Genomic DNA, 16893 nt, shown 5'->3' on the forward strand with positions numbered 1-16893 from the left:
ATACAGCTTATATAAGCACACATTTCTGCAAAATGTAGTAGTAATGTCTACACTGCCTAAATTGCTAAATTTAAACTTGGCCCCCAAACCAAGTTAAAGCAAGAAAAAACAAATTAGTCTGTGCTTATTATCAGGGACTTTCTGAAGTTGTCAGAATGCTTCGCCATTCTTAAGCACTAAGCAGAAGGTATGAGAAAATCTGCTATTTTGAAAGAGACATCATTAGGCGATTCTGACCTGATTTCCCCTTTCCTAGGTTTCTAAAATAAAAAAAAAAATAAAATACAGAGTCAAACAGGTTCCTGCAATTCAACAACCTACTTCAGCAGTTATCTAGCACAATCAAGTATTCAACCAACATGTGAGTATGTTTACATGTATTTCTAAGATACTTCATCCAACACCTATGTCACTTGTTTTTGCACCCTAAATTTGCTTTATCTTTGCAACATTCTCATGCATTTATTCTAATTCTCCATAGTTCCCTTAATTGCAACTCCAGCCAACAACAGTGCCTGCAAACCAACAAATTCCTAGTGGAATGAACTTTTAAAATGGTAGCAGCCTTATAAATGATGTCTTTGACATAGGCAGTTGCAGATCTTGCAGCACTAAAAAACAGTAATAATAATTACACAAAAACAAGAAGAAAAAAGTGTAAATCCAATTAGAAGAAATAACTCCATTAGAATTACTAAGGTAATGGCATATGAAATTTTAACAACCAGATGCTACAAATTACTTACTAAATGAATTGGTAAATAAATAACAAGCTATTATCTCGTAACTGTCACAAATCCAGAGCTGGTATTTTTATGTTTAAATCAAATGTTTTCATCAGGTATTTGCACAAGGCTGATCAATAAATGCTATAATCTAAGGATTTGGAGGCACAGTGTTGTAAAAACAGTGGCAGTGAACAAAAGGACTCCCTCAGAGATCTGCAGGCAGCAACTAGGACACAGTAAAAAGCAGAAACATCTTTCTGAAAGTAAAATGCAGCTGATGTACCAGAAAGACTGATTTAAATACTGATTACAGTAAACATGTTGATACATATTTGAAAATTTTGCAGGGGGAACAAACCCACAGGAAATCCATTCACGTATTAAAAAGTTGCATTGCACAGCTTATTAAATGTTCTCTTTGCACTGAACTCCCACATAGAGACAGCACACTTAACCAAGGAGGTACTTTTTTGTCAATGAATTTGAGATATATATTTAACTTAACTAGATTACTTAAACCACAGACAAACCTGAAATGACAGATTTAAATACACAAATACTTCCTAGACTTTTGGACTATTTAGTTTCTAGTATTTGTTTTACTCTCCCTGAGCTTAAGCAGTCCTTTCCACCTTCCTGCAGGGATACACAACAAAGATCTATACTATTTGAAAAGATAATGACTTTTAAAATCTTATTACCATTGTCTATTTTCTGAGCTGTTCTGGGATCAAAGTTCAAGTATTTTTGTAAATCTGGGGTCCAGTTTCTTGTGTCATTTTCACTGTATCGTCCCTTCCAACGCAAGTGGCTCCAGGGATTTTTTAGCTGAAGAAATCGAAGTCCCTAATACAAACACAAAGTAAAATTGTCAATTCATCTTGTCATGGTAATTTTTACACATTGAAAGTGGCTTTTATATGGATCACGAAAACACAGAATTATTAAGTTTTCTGAAATTTCCCAGTGGAGTCCAAGACAAAATAAAATATATTAGCCATTAGAGTAAAAAAGTCAGTAGCAACCCATCTAGGGTAAACCTAGAAACACATGTAGGTTGCAAACAGGAGTTTGAAAATGCCTGCAGTTTCATTTGATACCTTATATTCTCTTATATCCAAGACTGCATATGCATGGGTTGGAACTAAACCCCACTTCTCTCCTTCCTCTTCAGACATCACCCCTGTTGCTGTTGTGATAAGGACATCTCCCTTGTGAAATCTGTTCAAAAAGAGGTGAAAAAATACCTTAATTAAATCCCACAAGTTGCAATCTAACATTTGCCAGACACTGCAATAGCATGGTTGTAGACTGCCCATTAGCATGAACCTGCTTTATAAAAGCTGGGATATAGGGGCTTTTGTCAACAGAAATCACTCCTGAAAAAAAATTTAAAAAGTGGAACTATTTTTCTTTCACAATTAAGTATATAGTTTCAATTTAAAATTATTATTTTAATATAATTTCATATCTTCATAAACAAAATTCTGCATTTATCAGCCTCAAGCTCAGCCTGTGTCACTTTTAAGATACTCTTCACAGATCCACAGCTGAGCACAAATGTGATTTTTCACCATTAAGTTAATGACTGCATATAGCAAATTATTAAGTCTGTCACACCCCCAGGATTCTGAAGAAGGAGAAATTGACACTTCTATACTTTTGCAGGTGTTTATACTCAAGTTTAGTGTTCTGAATAGCAATTGTTAATTTTGGAACAATTACTGTTGTGAAAACACACTGACATGTTTCCAGCCTACGCTAAAAATCCAAGTCCATACTCGGTGTCCCTAGACAGATTACAGGATCACCTGGACTGCATGGGTCAACATATTTTCCCTCTAGCACAGGTGAACAATAGCAAAGTTCCAATGGATAGATCCCATCCTAACTTCAGTCATATCTTCAAATTACAACACAGGAACATCTGAAAAATTGTTGACAGCTCTGAGAGCTCCTAAGCAACTGAAAAAATTCTGTAGAAAGACTCTTTTATGATGGATGTAGATGTTTCAGTCAACAGAATAACCCCCTTCTACTGTATTGAAATACATAAGACACTTGCTGCACAGAGCCATTTTGAAAGAAATCAAAGTAGTTGATATACCTGGCATTTATAATTTACAGCTGTATCTTTCACCATAAGCAAAATAATAGAATAATTTATTTTAAGGATGGACCTTTAAGACCATCAAATGCAACTGTGATGGTAGGTCTGAAAACCAGTATTTCAGTTTTGATAGACTTTTGCTGCTCCTCCAAGAGGTTTACTGATGGGGCATAACCTTGTAATACAATTAGAAAAACTGTATTGTATCTGCTTGCCAAGGACAGCAGATATAAGCAGATATAATATAGTTCTGGGGAACTGTATGGAAATACAGAACACATACCTTTCTTCATTTTAAACAATTAACTGGTATATATTATAACTGGTACCAGTTAGAATATAACTGGTATATTGGTTCCAAACTGCTCTTCTCTGACTTTATAGTTTATTTTCTTTATCAAGGAAAGGTTTATTTTTTTATTCATACATATAGAAGAAGAACGCCAAATCACACAAAATTCCCCAGTATTTTAATCTGTTCTAACAAAGCCACCAATACCTCAATTTTTCTTCTTCCAGAAAGCATATGGAGGTTTTATAAAGCACAATTTGTAGCAGTACCAAAATGCTGTTGAAGTATCTGTGGTGACTGTACTGCTTTTACAGTGCTAACAGCTACTACACAGCAAGCATTTTAATTACTTAGGAAAGAACAAATGTCTACCTCTGATAAAGCATTCTGAAAGTGCTATCTTTATTGAAGGCTTGATTGTCAGAGTGCATAGCAATTCTTTCAGGTATCCAACCTGTCAGTGCATGGAGATCAATATTCTGAAATGCAAGTATTCAAAAGAAATCAGAACAGATAATCCATATATAAGCATATGATGTCTGTACACAACTTATAAAACACCTTGAAAGAAATCAAGTACACAAATTACAGTACAGCTCTACACATAAAAGGGTCAAGATTAAGACTAACAAACAAAATTTCTTTGATTAGACAAGGACATTTCCATTCCAAAAAAAAAAAAAAAAAAAAAAAAAAGCTGGAAAGTGAACTGATGAAATAAACTGGAATTCCAGAGCAACAGAAACATATCAGAATCATCAGTCATGCTCAATTGTGTGATGTGTTCTATTTATTTCATTGATTTACAGATTTTTAAAGCATATCTCAGGAGCACTATTTGGTACCTTGCTATTATATATGCATTTCAAATAATTTATGTTTTATTTCTGAAGCTCAGGGTTTGGGTTTTTTATTCTTTTTGGTAAAGCTGACACTGACATCCATTTCCATAAAAATATGCTTTAATCTCCCAACTCCTTGAAATATTGCTTAATTCCTATTCTTTTGCTTTGTACTCCTCAAAGCAAAAGCAGAGACTGTCTATGCTTGAAGCACTGGGGGGGTGGGAACTTGAGGAGTTACAAGTACAAGACAGCCTGATTGTAAGTAACCCTGATTACAGAAGGAAACCGTAATACAGTGGGAACTGGAGGGGGCAGGAAAGGTGGAGATGAAATGTCACCAGTCAAACTGTTTTTCCAGATAGCAAGTTAGAGGATGACAGTGGGAATAAAACACCATTATTCTCACCAGCTTTTGTCCTTCAAAACAAAGCAGCCTGACACTTAAAAATGAGTGCCACATTTACAAAAGCCACATTTGTCTCCATAACACTTTTTCAAGAGGTGATGATTACCAAATATATCCACCAAGAATGTGATTGTCAAGACACGAATTAACACCATGAATTTACAAAAAAATATTTAAATTTGAATAGTATAAAGTTAAAATCTGAAAGGCTTCCCAAGTACCAAATTATGTGGGCTACTCACTTCAGCAAACCATCCCCCTTTAAAAGAATAACTTGCGTGTCACTTGTATGATGTATGTTTACTGTTTCTTTAGTAACCACACTATAGAAACCCAATGCATATTTATGGAGCCGAGTGGAACAATCTGATAGACAAACTTGCATAGATCAAAGTACTTGCTTCCTCTATGTAGACCTTCTAAATGTCTATAGACTGTTCATTTCCTAGCTGACTCCATTACCTAAATGGGGAAAACTGCCCTATTTGTTGAAAGAGTTAGAAACCAAAATCAGCAGCATTGATATAGGCAAAGAGAATTTGACTTCACCCAACACCTCCATCTAGACTCTATATAAACACTTCCTACCCACAAGCATCAATGCTGAAGTCTGAGAACTAAGATTAACTTTGACCATCGAGATGTCTCTCATTCTATTTTGATGGAATAATTTCATTAAGTACAGATAAAAATATTTGTGAAAGAAACAGAAAAATATTTAAGAAAATGTCAAACCACAGACTCGTCTCCCAAGCTATTCACTTCGATTTCACTAGAATGAAATTATTTTACCCATTATTATTTATGTGCATTTTTTCCTCTTAAAAATAATCTCATACTTACAGAATTTGATCCAGGAAAATCATATCCTCCCATGACCTTCATGTAAGCCTTTTCTATTAGTGACACCCATAATTCATTCTTATTATTGGAGTAAGAGCAGAGAAGTTCCCCACTATGATCAACAGGTAACTGGTCATCTATGATTACCTGTGTGAAATGAATGAAAAATCATCATATAAAGTATTTTGAAAGCAATCAGAAAATAAAACAAAATCCTCATTAATACAAAGCTTTTCAGACACAGCCAGATCTGACCATTATTCTCACGTATGGAACCTCTATCAATTATGTAGTGGTTTGCCCAAGTGAAAAAAATTCCATTGCCAGCTCTTGATTACACCGGTCTAACTGGCTGACATGTGAGTGGCTGCCTTGACTGATGGTGACAGTATACTCTTATAAAGTGTGCAATAGCTACTGCAAAAAGCACTTTTAGAAAGGTTCCATGCAATTACAAGCATAAAAAGAAAAGCCTAACAATTTGCCTCATCTAATTAGGAATCAGAGCATGGATGATGTGATAGCCAGCAGAGAAATAAATATTTATTAATATTAAGGAAAAAAATTTTGTCATATCACTTTCATAGCTTCTAGATCCAGATTTAAGTTTCTTCTCTTTGAAAAACACCTCAAAGCAGCAGCTCTGACAATATTAACATTTCTTTAAATTAGGTAATATATATTCATCATTACAGAGTCTTACTGTGTATTTGCAGTAATCTGAAACAGTTTCTGTGAATAGATGTTTCAGTTTCCTGTTGGCACTGGTCCATTACAAATACAGGCTACCAACACAGCACATTCTCTGGTCAAATCCTATCTAAGCAGGAATGAATAGATCTCTTTATAAGAGAGCAAATGGCCATTCATCCTAACAAAAGGCAGCCATTAGGAGATATTTTGGAAAGAATATTAAGAGCAAGGCAGATACAAAAATGATACTTTCCTGGAACATTCAGATTCCGGAATTTTGCAACTCAAGGACTTCCTAACCCAGAGGTTATATTTTAACAATTAAAAGTCTTTGAGGAGTTTCCCCTACTTCCCCACCCGATGAATATGACCACTCAACTTCTGAACTCTCACAAGCATTCATCAGTCATTGTGATCTGTGCTACAATTAAGTATGATGTAGAGAAATACATTATTTTACGTTCTTATTTATTGCACTTGTTTGTGCAGTTTTATCTTCAGGCATTTCCTCTTACTAAAAATCTGCAGAGCAAGGCCTTGCATGAGTTATCAGTTGAGTTATTTCTCTATGGTCATTTCATATCTATGCTCTTCCTGATATCCCCCTCTGTATTTTTTAATTCTAAGATAGAGTGGAGAAGTGCACATCTAATTCATAAATATGGGATACGTAGCTTTGTTCCTGTTTGCCTTTCACAATTATATTAAGTCATATAAGGCATTTTTACATGAATTTAATATAAGGTTGTTGGTATTAATGTCTATAGAAGTACAGAAGTACAGACAGAAGAAGTGTGTGGTTGCATACTTTAAAACCAAAAATGAATCTCAAAAAGGTTTAACAATTAAAAACTGCTTTCCATAAACACCTGCCTAAAGTACCTCATAGTGAAACTGATCAAACCTTTAAAACACATGATTTATGCAGTAACATTAGTAAGTTCCCCCAAAAAATTTACCTTTCTAGGAACACCATTGATATGAAGCTTCACCATGTATTTACCACATGGATTATATTCTGGTTCTCCTTTCTTATTCTGAGGGTAAATTATACTGTTAACAGAAAAAAAAAAAAAAGGAGCAAATTATGACATAAATGACTTGGCTGTACTTACACTTATAATGACAAAAGTGGGATTAACATAATCTGTTTATAGAATTTACACCGAACAGAAATATGACATTTTAATGAAAAGCAACTCAAATTTAGTAAAAATAATCATGTTTAAATAGGGTTTATTTTTTCAGGACGTGCTCTTGCTGCAGCTTTCTACTTAATATAGTAGCAAAAAGAACATAAATAACCTGTTTCTCAAACAGAAGCAAGGCAAACAAATTTATCTTATGATTAAACAAGCAGTATTTACAAATCTCTGATATAAATACAATATTTGCCTGAATGACAAGTCAAACTTTTGAAGGAGAAGGCAGTGCAGAGCTTTGAAAAAAATACAAATTCAGTTCCAAAAAGAATACGTTAAACAAAACAATCCAAAAACATTCATACACTGGTCTGACAACAGCATCCTAGCAAAGTCCAGAAAATCCATGGCAAATTTATCACAGGATGCCAACTGAGTGGAGCTGAGATAGTGTTAACATTAATTCTACAATGAGTTGTAAAATAGACCACCTGTTGCACAGCACCAAACAAATTAGAAAAATGAAACCAGAAGGCATTATAAATAAAGTTTATATTTTAAAAATCCCAAACAAACAAAAAATCCTTCCAAACTATTTCTTACTCCTCAAAGCACATCTGAAGTTAGACTCCAGTGTGTGAATACATATCTATATTGACAGGAAGTTATATCTTAGCTAGGAGTTCTGTGATCTTAAAAGAATTTTGTAACGAACTATGCTTAATTAGTTAAGGAATGTTTGACTGTGATTTTAGCTTTTTTTGATTTAAATTTGTGTTGGCTGAGTATCAGAAGAAAAACCTCAGATACTATCTCACAGCACCTGCAGAAAGGAACTCCATGAACCCATACCCCTCAGAGAACGCAATCAACAGTTGAAGAACAAAATTCAATAAAGAATTGTTGAATGGTTATCATATAACTAGAGATAATAACATGTCATAGAAAAAGAAAGCTATCTTGAGCAAGTTAAGGAATCAAAGGCCTATACACCCCAGAAAACCTGATAAATACACTGCAGGTACAGTAAGGGAGCCACTTCATAGGTTTGTTACACCCCAGGAAACTTAGTCAATGGTTATTGTCTCCCCAGGACAGCAAATTTAATAAAGTGCTGCTTAGCTGGATAAAACTTGGGTTATCCATTAAACAAAGATGATGAGATGTTCTGGTAGTAATAAAAGAAACAAAACACCTATACCATGATGCAATAAATTGGGCAGACTTTTGGGAATACCTATAAAAAATCTTGAATATTAGAGCATATGTAAATGTCTGAAAACTGTTGTTTCTTTGAACACGTCTAGGTTGACTACATTCACAATCTGTTCCAAATTTTGACTCAAAATTTTTATTAGGAATGTTTGTCTAACAGCTTTTTGCTGTTAGACTAAAACCTTTTGTTTCAATATTAAGTTGGCTACCAGCTTAGAAGTGCTGAAACCATGAGTCCAAGGGAGATGAAGGTGAAACAAATGCTGTTTTTCACTGTGTACAGCTGTCACAGAACATACTGCAAAAGCCTGACAGTATTAAGTCTGAAAAGATCTTACAAAGCAACAGCTACTTACCTCGTGATCAGTTTTTTGTTGTATCTTCTTTCATATGCTGCACTGATAGCTAGTGATGCCACAAAAGAACAGTCTGACACTATTGTCTATAAAGAAAAGAAAACCAGTAAGGACATTCACTAAAAACTCAGATATTGAGAGATGAATGCAGTGTGTGGAGGGAAGGAAAACAGTCAGTTAATAATTCCCTTCAAAAGGGAAGGATTTTAACCAAAAGAAGCAAAGCCACTAATAAAGAGGCAGAAAAAATATGCTTGCTCAAAATGAGGCCCCTACAGAGCAATTTTTTTTCCATTTATTTGACCCCATAAGAGCCAAGGAAAGCACTCTCATATTTGGGGATTCCATTTTGAACAATGAAGTGCCCCATGAAAAACCACTAGCAGCAGATATTTTTCCTTGGGAACAATTTACCTGCTTTATGCTGAAACTTGATACAGTATAGATCATCGTAGGGTTATTTGTTATGTCATCTGGTCGCACCCACTTGGCAAACATTGCTTTCTGTTTGGGGGATAATGGTAGCTTCCCACACTTATCACTAGATTTAAGAGAGAGAAAAAGTAGTAAAAATCAATAGCAGTTTAGAAGAGCTTTTTATGGTATGTGCAGTCTTAAATATGCCAGGTAGATGGTGCAAAATATGCACAGAACAATTACAAAGCTGTAAAAACAAGAGCTATTCCAAGGTATGCTGCTTCTAAGTTTGTGATTTTTAAGGACGAAAAAGGCAAAAACGTTAAAAAGAAAAAAAATCAACCAACCCCAAATGTCTTTGTCTATTATGGCTATGTAATCTTAACTTATTATGATTGCTTATGAATGCAAATCTAGCTGTTATACATCACTCTTCCTTGGAATAGCCCTTTACAGAGGAAACAGCTATCACCTGCATTTCTGCATTTTACAGGCAACTGAGCTAAATTCATTAGCATGGAGCAGCATCAGAAAACAGACTCAAGCTGCCAGCCCAGCCCAAGAATCAAAAAAGCCAAATATAATATCCTTATAGGTTTGAAGACACAGTGCAAAAGTACTACAGAGCAGGATCAGGTTACAATAAAGTTTTAAGTTCAGAGTGGAAGAATGAAGTGGTAGTATTTAAATATTTCTGCCTGAATTATACTTAAAAGCCTATGTAAACAATATTAAACCTTGAAAAAGAAAATACAGAAATACCAAATATGGAAAAGCTTTGAAAATAAAAACAAAAATGAAGTTCAGTAACTGAAGCATACTTACGAAAAAGGCATAGGGAAGGCAAAACGTTCCCTCAGATCAACACTCATGAAAGGTACATATTCAATGCCATTAATCTTTGAAGTCTTCCTGCAAGTCAAAAGAAAAACAACAAAAGAGAGTTACAAACTTATCAATCATCTTCTGATAATTAACTTGCAGAAGGTAACAATAAAATAGGTTTTTAAAAACTAGTAATACACAATGTTTCTGAAAACAAGACCACTACCTCTTGAACAGTATATATTTGATAGTTTTCAGAAGTCACAATTTCAGTTAATGATTTTATGGATTATTTGTAGCTTATTTCACCTATAATAAAAAGCAAAGTAAAAGGAACTGGATGGAATAGAAGGCAGAGTCATATAAAATATTATGCTCCTTTTATTTCCAGTGAAGTAGCAGTTGAATAATCTATAAAAACAACTTTGCACTTTGGCCTCTCGAAGCCAGACCTTCCATGAACTCATTCTGGAAAATCCTAGACTTACCTGAGTACTTCAATCTCCTCTGCAGTGTATCTCTGACCTTGAGATTCACTAGCTTGTACTGCTCTGATTGTCTGTGGTTTATCATTTAAAGAAAAATCAGGTCCCAATGGAAAGAACGTTCTGACTGGCTGATTTGGTTTGGCTGCAGTTGACTTTTCTTTCTGTGATGACTTTGACATAGATTCCTTCAGTGCTTCTGCTCTAAAGCAAATAAAGAATGCATTTTCTTTAGAACAGTGATAAAAATATAATTACAGTTCAATTATTGATTTTCTTGGTTCGTGTTCCCACATATGTTAAATGGAATGAGCAAATGCCCAAGTTGACAAACACTGCTTTTTCTAAAAAACAAAAAAATCAATTTCTGATGCTGGTACTTCTTTATTTTTCTGTTATTGAATCAATTAAAATATAGCATTTCCAACTTATACAAGCTACTTTTGACAGAACCCATTAGATTTTTTTTTGCCTCTAAATTATGCTAATAGGATAATTTGTGTTAGTTTTCATTATGTGGAATCTCAGAACAAGATCACTGAAACACTGAGAAAAAAACGATCTGGATCCTCTCATACCTTCCAGATTTATTTAGTCTAGCAGGTACAATGGTAATAAAACCCATGGGTACTCTCACAACCCAGACTTTCAACTGCTTGAACACTGTGTATACAGGAGCCATATTTTGTTACTGCTGCATTAAGGTTCTGGATAGTCACACACATGCAAAATATTGGGATTTTTTTCTGAACACAGACTGAGAAGTGCAAAAACCCAGCTTATACTGAAATCTAGCCCAACATAGCCTGGGATTCACCATCATAGAGCCGATTTAAAAAGAGGTACATTGACCTTATACTTGTATAAATTGTTTCAGAGATTTCACTGCATGTATCCTATGTAATTAGATTGCTATTGTAAAGAAAAATGCTTCCCAGTTTCCAAGCTGTCTTCCTTATGGAGGGGCACTGATACCTTGACTTCATGCTAGCCTGAGTTCAGCATCTTTTATAGAGGCCAGTAATTATAGTACTCTGGATTATATCTCTGAAGTACTGCATTTGTTCTAACAAGCACATAGTCCTTTCCTATTTCTGCATGTCCCAAGATTCCCAGAGGGCTGTCACAACAGCTGCCACATTCAGCAGTGAAGCAGCTGGCAACGAGCTCCAAGGTGAACTCTGCAGGAGCTTAGTCTACACAGAATCCACACAGACATGTTAGACTGAGAATCCCAGCTCAGAGGGTGCACTTAGATCTGACAGCAAATATGTTTACTAATGTTAGCAGTACTCACCTATCCAGTGCTTGTCGAGCCAGTTGTTTCAGTTTGGACTGGAGGCTGGCTTCTGAGGTTTCAGTAGCCTAAAGTGCAAAATTAAAGAAAAATCTACACATCCAAAAACCACCAACATGTTTTATAATCACAGTTGTCATACTTCTAGATTACAGCAAAGAGTAGCTAGCAATTTCTTCCAATTCTCTTTTTGAAATGAGCAAATATTTTGCTTTGTTTGTTGTTGTTTTTTTTTTTAACTCAGCATAAAAAAATATTATGTAAGCAAATACCATTTTGCTGTTCTAGTGCAATTTTGATAAAATGGAAGTTATATCTAAAATCCTTCAGCATGGAAAACAGTGCATACAAAAAGAATTGCCAGAAGAATTAATTGTATTAAAACACTATTGGCAGAAAGAAGACATAACAAAATATTGCATATACTGCTGAGCTTGGATGTGTTCCGATTCTTTTCCCCAAATGTGTTAAAATGCTCATGGTAACTTAAGAAAAAAAAAGGTAAATATTTACTTTCATAAAATAAGTTTGTTTCAAACAAACAAGATAAAGGTGCAAGAACAACATTTTTAACTTGCAATCAAAAGCATAAAATAACCTAGGAAAGGGTGACAAAGATGTGAAGAGTGTTAACTTCTGTTCCCATTTGGAAGGTCAACTATGACAGTTTATACTTTTGTCTTCCTTACAGATGAAGCACAGCTTCTGCAGCCAATCTGCAGGAGGCACAACATGAGGTGTGGTTTCTCCTGTGGCACCCACAAGCAGGTTTCAGGCTCTAGTTTTGTACCTTGACCAATTATTCCAGGTCAGGGATGTCAACTGAGGATACAAAAAGCAAGATACTCTCACCCCAAGAAACAAAACTAGAAACATCCTCTGTAAGCAACTAATTTTATATGCAAATAAATAACACTGTGTTTCCTGGTTGGAAAAGACTTTTAAAGATTTATGAAGGTAAGTAGTGGAGATAGAACACCAGCACACTCATCTAGGAATCAGCCACAGAAGAGGAGTAATGGTTGCTGTCTGAGTACTTCAAGGGTAAGGAAGAAACAAATCTCTCCCCCTGAATATACTGAGGAGAAAGACAGGAGTAAAGCTTCAGGATAACAGAGTTCCTTAAATTTCCTTTCATCCTGAGAAGAAGAAAGTACTTTTGGGTCACCCCAAGGAACAAACCTCACCATCATGTCAACAAAAGAATATGCTAGTCAAGATTAAAAGAAACTTCAACAGTATCTTGTACCTAATGAAATACCCAATAAATGCAGTTGTTAATATGAGATATTTTCAGACCAACTTCAGTAATATTTGCATGCACTGACACAACAGAAGGAGTAACCTAGAGAAAAAGGAGCATGCCGCTGCAGTAAGAAAATGAAAATGTTCTGCTCCAACAGCTAAAGTGGAAAAACTAGAGCAGCTCTACTAACTCTTGATCTGGTTGCACTGTATCACCAGGGGTTTTAGCCTAGGTAAAACCTGTTAACATAATTCAGAGGAAATTATTTACTCAAGCATGTAGCAACAGTAATATAATACCCTCAACAACCTAAAAATATTTTTACATTATAACATTGAAAAGAAGAGAAAGAAAAACAGACTTGGTGGAGTTACATTATGATGGTGAGCTCTTCTTGTAATAAGTTAGTTAAGGCAACTGGACTTAAGGGAGAAAAGCAGTACCTGTAATTATATTCTTCATTGTTTATGTAATGGCCAATTCATCCTTATTAATTTCAATGTGAATTGAATTCACTCATAACAATCATAACAACTTCAGTGTTAAACACTTGAGTAATCAAGTAGTATTTTTAATAGTTTTGGCATCAGTAGACTGTTACGTCTTCAGAAAATGTTACACACACAAACTTCCCTTAAATGACTTCCTTTAATGTAGTCAGAAATTAATACAGCTGACACATTGGCAAGTCATCTTTATTATTAACAGCTTTTAATTTCTGTTTTTGTGGTATTTGCTCCAGGGCAAAAATCAACATGAAAAATATTCCAGTTCAGAAAAAACCCACATAAATGACAAGTCCCTATAAATTTACAGTGTTGTATAGCAACATAACAAAGACTGGAAGAAACACTAAAAAAAATACAGTGAAACAACAACAACAAAAAAAAACTTAAAAGGTAGTTTTTACAAATACAGGTACTCCATTTTCAAGCCAGCCTTTAAGGGTCAGTCACTTATGAGAGTGGAAGAATTTCTTACCATCACATAATTCCACCAAGTTAACCTGTAGCTTAACATACTGTTTTCAAACAGAGTTCCACTGCTTCTGTGTACAACTCTATAGCTTCTTCTGCATTGCCTTTATCATCTTCATCAAAAGCCTGTGTAACTAGGAAGTGAGCACGCTCCAAGTCCAACTGTTGTTTTGACTTCAGAGGGTCTGTCTTCTGTGATTGAACTAAATGAAAAAAACAGTATTTAGCCTCCTACAGCAGCAGACATGCAAAAACATCCTGAACGTGTCACCACAACATTAGCAGCTCTAATCAGATGACTAATGTCTCTTTCTTGTCTGGTAAGAAAATCTTTCTAAACTTTGCTAAAAACATCTATGCAAGGGCAAGGAAACACCATCACACTTCCCTGAAGTAGTGGTTAGCTTCCAGGACACTTCAGATGTGAAATAATGTAAATAAAATCTCTTTCATACTACATGGAGAACAAGGATGTTTAATTATGGAAAATATTGGATCATATGTGAAAATACATCACCTATGACAATATACTTAGGTGTCCATGTCACTTAATACCTTTATTAATGACCTGTCTCACATTTGTTCTATAGATGTGGCTCCTCAGAATATTTAAAAGCAAAGAACACCCACACCCAGGTCCTTAGAAAGTCAGCCTCTGCTTAATTTATGATGCATCAGAATTCAAAGCACTGATGTGCTCATTGGATTTGTGGTTCTTCACAAAGGACAAGAAAATCAGAATAATAAAAACAGTGCAAACACCATTTATATGTATTTCACAGCAGCAAACAACTTTCAACTCAATTAATTTAAGCAGAGGTTTAATTAGAAAGCTCCTTACCCACCTGCTGAATGGAGAGCTTGAACTCTCTCCAAGTACTCATTTATCTTTTCTTGAATATTTTCCAAGTTGGACCCAGCCATCCCAGCATAAATCAAGGCTTGTGCAGCTTCCTGCAGGGAGAAGAATTGGAGACAAAGTTAATGTTTGCTGCCTAGAAAATTACTTACCATAAACAGAGGGCCTACAGCAGCCATGAGTTGCATGAAAGCAAGCCCTTACATTTGCAAAAAGACTCAGTGGCTGCAGGGAAATTCTGCTCAAAAGAAAAAGTTTCAAGTTATAACCTAAATTATGTTTAATTTCTCATAACTGGGACAACCTATAAGACTAGAAAAACATTCAGAAGTTCTGTATGATCAGATCTTAGGCCTGTTTATATAGTAATGTATGAAATTAGGAGATTTTAAGTAAAACTCTTCAAGCATGGACTGAAATCAGTTTGGTTTTAAAGCTGAGGATTTAAGGTTAGGAGAAAGAAGTAGCTATTCCAGTTATTTGCATTTAATCTGGTAATAACAAAAGTGAACAAATATATAAGCTTTTTAAAATCAAATGCCAATAATTTTTGTTTAGAAAGCATTTTTTTTAAATTATTATTACTCCAGATAAAGCTATTCAATCTGAAACATCTACAAATGTGAGGCTTCCTAGCTTCTCAAACCTGTTTTTTTAAATATTTGTAGGTACACAAAATACTGGATGGAAGTCTGCTTTCAGGAGAGAGCATAGGCCTCTGGCTCAGAAGTACAGTACATTACCCACATGAAGGCTTTTTCCATCCTGTACAAATCTATTAAGAAAAAACGCCTTCAGTTGCATAAGCTGTCTATCCCTTCACTGAATTTATGAAAAACACATAAGGGTTGGCAGGGTTGCAATAAATAGCCAGAGCTGACACAGTCTCCGAACCATACGGAGAATCAACATTTGTCACCCCACAAAAATGACCACAGAAACCTTGTTTTGTCCTCATTATTGACATGGGAAAACCCCCACTTTTGTGGCAGTGCTCACCTTCCCACCAGCAGCAGAGGAGGTGTTTGGGTAGCAGGCAGGCTGGGAAGGCAGAAAGCAGAAGAGTAACTAGAGAGCTGCTTCACAGAGATGGTGCTCAGGGGGGCTGCCCTGCACAGACCCATGGCCATGGCTCCCTTGTGTGTTTTAGGGACATTATTTTTGTCAAGCTTAGCAGTTTGCTCCCATATCCATCTGTTGAGTTTACCCAAACTTAAAACTGATCCTGATACAGCCTGTATTTTTTATCAGGATGAATTTTCACTGAGAAACATCACAGAACCTAGTACTGCTTGCTCCCTGCCAGCATCCATCTCTATGTTACATCACACAAAACATCCACAGCCACTGAACAGTAAGTAGAAGTACCATTTATATGCAGCAATAAACTACCATTAATGTCTAGCACACAACTATTTTTTGCAGGGGAAAAAAGTACACTACAGTTATGTGCTCAAGGGATGGGTAGATTTGTCTGTGACATACTTCAAGTATAGACTGACAAAACAGGTGCTATATCACACAGGTATGTGGTCTACATAAGAGGCAAAGAAATCTGGATCACCAAACCAGTGCTACAAAACCAGTGTATAATTTATGTTGCTTCTGTGATTTCAAGCACAATTGGTTTTGCCTGGTTTTAAGATGTAAATCTAATGGAAACAAGTATTTTACAAACCAAACCTGCAAAGGACTGAAACAGATGACAGAATGCTTGTGGAGCCAGCATGCCAGCTGTTTCCAGTGACCAGATGGATGTGCAATTCAGACTTAGCATTTATGATCTCTCCAATGTCACTACTGTTTGTCACAGTCACACTAAGAAAACTACTGATCAGTCTGCAAGCTGCTAGACTGGTCAACAGCCAGACTTAGCAACAGCCTTCAGCAGTTTTGGCTGAAGTCATCAGTGTCCAAATATGATCCTGACATTTCTGCAGAGCACAATTAATTAGCAAACTGCCCGAAGCTGGCTCACATGCAGCACTCCGCTAGGCATCTATCAAAGTTACATGGTAGCAGGAAGCCAAGCACACTTGCTAACCATAGGAACTCCATTCACACATTTTAGTGTTGTCTGTAGCATTTTCCATATTTCATCCTTAAGGTCAAGCTCCTGCAGAAGCCAGGTCAGTACCCAAACTTTCCCACATGCTT

General features: G+C 35.6%; 2 protein-coding genes across 4 annotated transcripts in view; one reads left to right on the forward strand and one right to left on the reverse strand.

The window, feature by feature from the left end:
• The window catches only part of SH3BP5 (SH3 domain binding protein 5), a 79669-nt gene extending 65335 nt beyond the window's left edge, over positions 1 to 14334 (forward strand). Inside the window, exon 10 of one of the 2 annotated variants that reach the window (XM_085573275.1) lies at positions 257 to 14334. The gene's annotated coding sequence lies outside the window, so the exon portion shown is untranslated. The remainder of the gene's footprint in view (positions 1 to 256) is intronic. The other variant, XM_021543364.4, reaches the window with a different exon arrangement.
• Positions 1 to 16893, reverse strand: part of CAPN7 (calpain 7) — a 31989-nt gene that overhangs the window by 13046 nt on the left and 2050 nt on the right. The window contains exons 2-13 of one of the 2 annotated variants that reach the window (XM_021543359.3): positions 14723 to 14831; positions 13923 to 14080; positions 11655 to 11722; positions 10361 to 10561; positions 9873 to 9959; positions 9045 to 9171; positions 8631 to 8716; positions 6877 to 6970; positions 5225 to 5371; positions 3503 to 3609; positions 1829 to 1949; positions 1430 to 1574 (exon numbers count right to left, since the gene is read on the reverse strand). In XM_021543359.3, the coding sequence (XP_021399034.1) occupies positions 1430 to 1574; positions 1829 to 1949; positions 3503 to 3609; positions 5225 to 5371; positions 6877 to 6970; positions 8631 to 8716; positions 9045 to 9171; positions 9873 to 9959; positions 10361 to 10561; positions 11655 to 11722; positions 13923 to 14080; positions 14723 to 14831 (1450 nt within the window). Of the gene's footprint in view, positions 1 to 1429; positions 1575 to 1828; positions 1950 to 3502; positions 3610 to 5224; positions 5372 to 6876; positions 6971 to 8630; positions 8717 to 9044; positions 9172 to 9872; positions 9960 to 10360; positions 10562 to 11654; positions 11723 to 13881; positions 14081 to 14722; positions 14832 to 16893 lie in introns of those variants that run through there. The other variant, XM_077786899.2, reaches the window with a different exon arrangement.

The sequence above is a fragment of the Lonchura striata genome, chromosome 2, assembly GCF_050655825.1.
Source record: "Lonchura striata isolate lonStrDom1 chromosome 2, ASM5065582v1, whole genome shotgun sequence".
NCBI classification, from domain to species: Eukaryota; Metazoa; Chordata; class Aves; order Passeriformes; family Estrildidae; genus Lonchura; species Lonchura striata.